This window comes from Olea europaea, chromosome 10, assembly GCF_002742605.1.
Source record: "Olea europaea var. sylvestris chromosome 10, O_europaea_v1, whole genome shotgun sequence".
Lineage (NCBI taxonomy): Eukaryota > Viridiplantae > Streptophyta > Magnoliopsida > Lamiales > Oleaceae > Olea > Olea europaea.
In genome coordinates this window covers 5,853,857-5,860,597 of record NC_036246.1, presented here as the reverse complement: position 1 = coordinate 5,860,597, position 6,741 = coordinate 5,853,857, and the positions used below count along the sequence as shown (strand labels likewise).

Genomic DNA, 6,741 nt, shown 5'->3' with positions numbered 1-6,741 from the left:
AGTCCCCTATAGGTCATCGCTTCGGTAACTGAGTTCCCTCCTAAGCTTTACAAAGCTTTAGCCATCTCCCAACGCGGTGTCCCCTGTGGGTTAGCGCACCGGTGGCAGATGAGCTCCTCACTTAGCTTTACAAAGCTTAGACGCACCTGACGCGGAGTCCCCTGTGTTACATCACCTCGGTAGTTGCATCCCCCCTGAGCTTTATAAAGCTTTAGCTGTCTCCCAACGCATCGTCCTGTTGGCCAGCACATCGGTTGTGGATAAGCTCCTTCCTTAGGCAGTAATGAAACTTTACCGCGTCAGTCGAAGATATGTCACAACCTTCATCTCTTCGGTGAACATAGAAAACCAACCCACAAGCTCTCACAAACCGCGGTTCCTATCCCGAGGTAGGCATACCCGATCGAGAAAACAAGTTCACCCATAATATAAATATTCATGCCTGAACTTGGAGGGACCATTGTTACACCCCTATCTGAACCACTTCGGAAAGTTTGCCATTGCATCATACGAGGTGTCCAACACCCATCCGTAGTGGTTCCGAAATGACTCCACCACTAATGTTGGCGAGCTGCTAATGCGCTGCGAGGCACAAATAATTCTACTGAACCAACCAAAGCGTTCTTGTCTCTGACGCTGAAGCGCAATGCACTCTGAGGATCTCTGTCAGAGGATCCGCCGCCAATTTCAGAAAGAGATTGTCAAGATCCTTTCTGCCCCTAAGGTTTAATTGATTTGACGTCTCCATGGGCCTAGTTGATATGACGTATCAACTTTATGTCAACTCAACTCGGGAGAAGTTATTACCCACCCTCTCTATAGACGCGGCTGATTAACTACAATGAGTAGACGCCTCACACCGTCAGATGCATACACGTGTCCTACATCTAACGGTTCTCCTCAACTATAAATACCCAAGGTTTGACTTGTCAAAGGGAATGAAACTTTTACAACTTAGCTCTCCATAACAAGTAAATATATATTCTCCTCCTCACCCTTTTTGCACAACTTTGGCACTGTTCCGATCACCAGAAACTAACTTGACCGTCATAGTGTATGCGGCCGTCGCCACCCCATCTGGTTTCAGTCGTGTGCATCTAACTGTGTGTTGACTGTGCGCAGGGAGGATTACGTGGAGCAGCTATCGATTGGCCACGTGGAGGGTCCAATTCGCGAGGTCAACACACTCGATGTTTGAGGAGAAAAAGTACGACTAGAGCTAATGAAGTTTGGTTTTAGCTTAACTCCAGTTAAGTTCATTTAAAATATTATTTTTGCACTTTTAATTGACCATTATGTCCTTTTTTATTTTATTTTATTATTAATAAAACTTGCCACATGTAGCCCCTATTTGACAATAATTTTGGGAAAATTACTGCAGTTCCAAATCTTTGATTTTTTTACATAGTTTGTCCTAACCTTTAGTTTGTATCATTAGAGGTTCCAAACGTTTGAAAAATTAGCACCTGGGGTCCAAACAGATGGATTTTATTCAATTTACCGTTAGTTGACTAAGAAAATAAAATTTTGATCAATAAAATATTATAAACGTAAATCCAAAAATTTTCTCTACTTTTTAGTCAATCGTCCTTCTAAAAATTAATTTCCAAAACATTGTTTTTCCAAAATAATGGTTGTCAAATAGGGGCATAATGATTTTTAAGAAAAAAATAAAAAAAAGTCAATGAAAATTTGTTTTAATGTGAACATTTTAATGTTTTTCGACCTTGACGAGAATTATGATAAAAAGAAATATTTTATTTGAAAATAAAAGGAATTCTTAGTGAGCTCTGTAAAGCCTTTTTGACGGCTTTAAATTAGTTGAACTAAAGCAACAAAATTCCTAAGCAATCCCAATCTTTGAACCGGTAACGTGTCTTTGGGGATGTTTCTGCGGGAAACTTCTCATATCAGAAACTTGGGGTCTATAAAAGTCTTGTATTTATTCATATATATTTTTCTTGCTTCAAAAGATAGAAAGATTATGAATAATTACATCCACATACAATATTTGTTTATCACATTTCAATTATAATAAATATTCTTAATTTTTGCTCATTTTTGCTCTTATATTCTCAACATTTTGTCATCAAAGTTTGTCATCAATCTTCTATAATTTGTACATTTTGTGTCTATTAATTTTATGTCCAAAAAGGGCATAAAAAGATTTATTTGAGAAATAAATTACAAATACAAAAGTTTTGACAAAATATTTGCTCCTCGTTCAATGCACATTAGTAAAATTTTTGGACAAAAATCATCATCAAATACATGATGTATTAACTAATTAATGGTTAAGGATAAATTTGATGAAAAAGGTTTGTATAATGAAAAAATAATGGGCAAACATAGAAGATATTCATTATAATTAATATATAATACAAATAATAAAAATTATGGTGTGAATATAATTGCTCAAACCTAAAACTAATTTCAAAAGTAATAATGTATAATATGGTCACTCTTTTAGTCCATGGACTGAAAATTATAAGAGCATTCTCAATGTAGTCATGAATTGCTTCAAAATGTATCACATAAGTGAAACAAAAAGAACTATTTTAAAAAAATTATTTAATGCAAACTCACTGAATTAATATTTTTTTTATCCAGATTTAGATTGATTGGGTTTTATATATATATATATATATATATAATGCATGGGAAACTAAATTTAGATTAAAGTGTCAAGTTATTAAGCCTCCATTTGACTAATTTATAAATGATCAAACTTCTTTCCAATAACACATTTTAATTGACTCACATGTCACAACTACTATCCGCTTATTTATAGCCCTAGTTTGAGCCCCATTTTTGAGGAAAAATGAATTTTTGAATAGTGTATTGATGAGAAATATGTGGTTAAAAAATAATGAAAAGTTTTGGATTTACGTGTAACATTATTTTATTGAAAAATATGTGGTTGAAATGATGTCAAAATATTATAGAATAATGCATTATTTTCTAAGTAATGGGGCTCAAACAATCCCATAATTTCTTTTAGTTATTTATAAATTAAATTGTTTATAAAGGCTAAGCATTAACGCCAAGATAATCTTTCAATTTTCATAACACACAATACTAATACCCTATTTGGTAAAAATTAAAACCAAGATTTTAATCTAAATCAAAGTCAACAATTAATTTTAAGCACATATTTCATGAGACTCACAATTTTTCAACTTCTAATTTCATCAACTTCTATTAAATCTACTAAATATCTGATTTTAATCCCCACCAAGTAGAAGCTAAACGTCTGTCCACTTCCAACTCTATTGTATTTAATCAGAATATAAAATAAGCAGATAATTAAAAACAAACACTAGGGGTACTGCATCTCTCTCTCTTTTTATTAGTTTTTAAAAGAACGCCGTTCACCAATTTATTTTTCTGACATATAAAAAAGGAAGAAGGTAATTTGTCTCCCTCAACTAATAATTCTAAAATAAGTAACTTGAACAAACGATTATTGAATGAACAAGGAAAAGCGACATTTGGCTTGTAATTAGTTACCGAGTCGCTGAAACAGTACCCTTCCATCCAACCACCCCGTCAAATATGAGTTTTTATATTTATTAGTTGAAACTTAAATAAAAAAATAGAAATTAATAGCCAATCAAACGTGACATTAATGAGTCAAGTCAGTTTGAAAAAAAACAAATGAGTCTACATTTTTAAATATTGGTGGGAATGTATGTCGTCTTCATGTTAGCCGGGTATTAGGGCATAAGCAGCTTTAAAAATCACGCCATTTTCTTGTAATTTTCAGAAAAAGCTGTGAAAAATAATCACTTTTCTCTCCCTTTCTCTCAAGTCATGAAGAACAATCTTAGCAATAGCACTAAGCTGATTCTTCTTCATCCCTACATCCAAAAACAAGGAGGGTCCAACCGGTTATGGCTTCTGGCTTTTGTTTCATTTCTGACTTTGGCTTTTCTTCTTACACTGATTTACACTAGAGAATCCATCACCACCACTGCCGTCGGCGGCGGCGTCTCCACCTCGGCTACCACCGGAGTCAACAAGCCGCCACTTTCGAAGGCTGTGGTAAGAGCTCTAGTCCACTACGCTTCCAACTCAAACAACACTGAACATATGTCGTATACGGATATCAAACAAATCTCCGACATTCTCCGGCAATGCTCACACCCCTGTAATTTCCTGGTTTTCGGCTTAACCCACGAAACCCTTCTTTGGAAAGCCCTAAACCCTAATGGCAGAACCGTTTTCATCGATGAAAATCGGTATTACGCTGCATACATCGAGGAAAAATACCCAGAAATCGAAGCCTACGACGTGCAGTACTCAACCAAAATAACTGAAGTGAAAGAGCTAATTTCATCGGTTAAAGAACAGATGCAGAATGAATGCAGGCCAGTGCAAAATCTTCTGTTTTCAGAATGCAAGCTGGGATTGAATGATCTTCCGAACCAGTTATATGAGGTGGATTGGGATATCATATTGGTGGACGGCCCACGTGGATACTGGCCTGAAGCACCAGGTCGGATGGCGGCGATTTTCACCTCCGGCGTACTTGCCCGGAGCAAAAAGGCAGGAGCCAATCCTAAAACGCATATTTTCGTGCATGATTTTAATATGAAGGTGGATAGAATTACAAGTGATGAATTTTTGTGCAAAGAGAATTTGGTGAAATCTAAAGACATGCTTGGGCATTTCATCCTGGAAAGAATGGATAGTAGCAACACTCAGTTCTGTCGCAGCCATTCATCGTCGTCTTCATCAGCTTAATAAACTCTCTGTGATCATCAAATAATCTTAGTCGTTGCTCAAATTTGATAAATTAATTGTCCATGGTCAAAATTTTGACCTTTTTTATCGGGTTGGGTTGTGTACAAATAATTTTTGGGCATCTCTACACTTTAATTTCTTTGATGAAATGCAATTGTTTGTCTTTCTATCTCTGGTCAATGCCTTCTTTTTCTTGAATAATTTCATCGGCCATGTGTGGATCAATTGCGTGGAGAGGATAGAAACCATTATTATATAAAATTGCAGTTGTTAAAGATTGAATGGCGTGGCAAAAAATAATTCAAGTTACTAAGAAATTTATGTATGTATATTCCATAAAATAAAAATTAGGTTGGGGATCAGTAATATAAGCTTAGTAGTGTCGTGAATTTAAGATTTATAGTTATTTGATTAACTTGTACTAAATCAACCGATGAATTTAACCCTCACACACGAAATAGCACGCTTCTTAAAATTTTGTTGACTGCAAGTATGTATACCTAGTCAATCATAATGTTGACGACTCCCATATTCATATAAGATATAGTTAGTGATCACGAACTATCACTAAAACATGACTTGACTATCATGACACTCTTAGTCCTATCATTAGACCGGCAACTATTCGACTTATTTTAAATCTTGCCCTAGCCTTCGATTACTTTATTTGATACTTCGATGTAAATAACGTCAAGCTCCGTAGCAAACTGATCGAGGTCATTTACAATTGCTCTACCCACTGTCTTTGTTGATCATAACGAACCTGGTCGTGTTTGTAACTTTTATAAGGCCATTTATGACTTAAAACATGCACACTTTCCTTGCTACACTTGGATTTGTAAAATCAAAACCTGACCCTCTTTTATTTATCATAATCATGATCGCACTATATATTTCTTGGCTTATGTGGATGATCTTATCGACACGCGAAATGCAGAGACGTTCCTCATGACTTTATCTCTCAACTAGCATCTAAATTATCCATTAAGGATCTTGGCTTGCTATCATATTTTCCTGACATTGAAAAACTAACCAAAGAATAACGTGTTAATTGTAGCACACTTTTGGGGTGTCGATTCTGCAGGCAAATGGATGAATTGGTTAAAGGATTCAGCAAAATAGGTTCTCGTGAATTGTGTGAAAATGATTTGTTTACCGAATTAAAGTTTAAATATCAAGGTTTGAATTAGTGAAGCACCAGAATTTCCTCAATTTATTTGGATCATTCAAGATTAATAATTCACTCTTATGCCTCAATTAGAGACGTTCTACCTAACTCTCTAATCGGAAAATATGTCATTGAAACCCCAATTAAATCTACAGTAATTGCAAAGTTTTATAAATATCCTAAAACACATTCCTACATTTATTTATTGAAATAAGATTCAAGATCGACCATATACTTCAAGTATAAGACAATAAAGAATCACATCAATAAAGTAAATAATTGAAATTAAAACTTAAACGAATATTTCAATTGTTTGATAGAAAAAGTATGACCGAATTTATGAAAAATCTAATAAACGTTAAGCAAATCTCAAAACATATTCATGAAAAGGAAATCTAAACCTTAGAATTGTTTGACAATGAAAAAAGCAAATTACATAAATAAGAAGATATTGAATTAACCAAAACCAACTGAGTTTGTTCATAGTTTCACCGAGATCTTTAGTTCTCTATGGAAATCTTGCGCAAAAATAAGAGAAAATATGTATCGAGATGTGTCTCCTACGTTCTGAGACGACCTAGGGCTTAAATACCGTCATGGAGGCGTGTTTCCACAAGTGTTTGATTGAAATTGGGAAATCGAACTTCGTTCGCTTGGAATTGAACAGTGCAACCGCATGGTAGAAGTTGATGCGGTCGCATGGAACAAAGATTTGCAGCCTGTGAGCTCATTAAACTACCGTGTGCAACCGTATGGAACAAATGGCTACGGTCGCATGGTTCCGCCAGTTTTTTCCACCGAACAACTTTCAGTATTTTGGTCATAAA

General features: G+C 35.1%; 1 protein-coding gene across 1 annotated transcript; it reads left to right on the top strand.

The window, feature by feature from the left end:
- Nucleotides 1-3,677: 3,677 nt before the first annotated feature.
- Nucleotides 3,678-4,919, top strand: LOC111401001 (protein IRX15-LIKE-like). The gene has a single exon (XM_023028513.1). It carries the CDS (start codon nt 3,814-3,816, stop codon nt 4,744-4,746), a length of 933 nt encoding a protein of 310 aa, XP_022884281.1. The 5' UTR covers nt 3,678-3,813; the 3' UTR covers nt 4,747-4,919.
- Nucleotides 4,920-6,741: the final 1,822 nt, after the last annotated feature.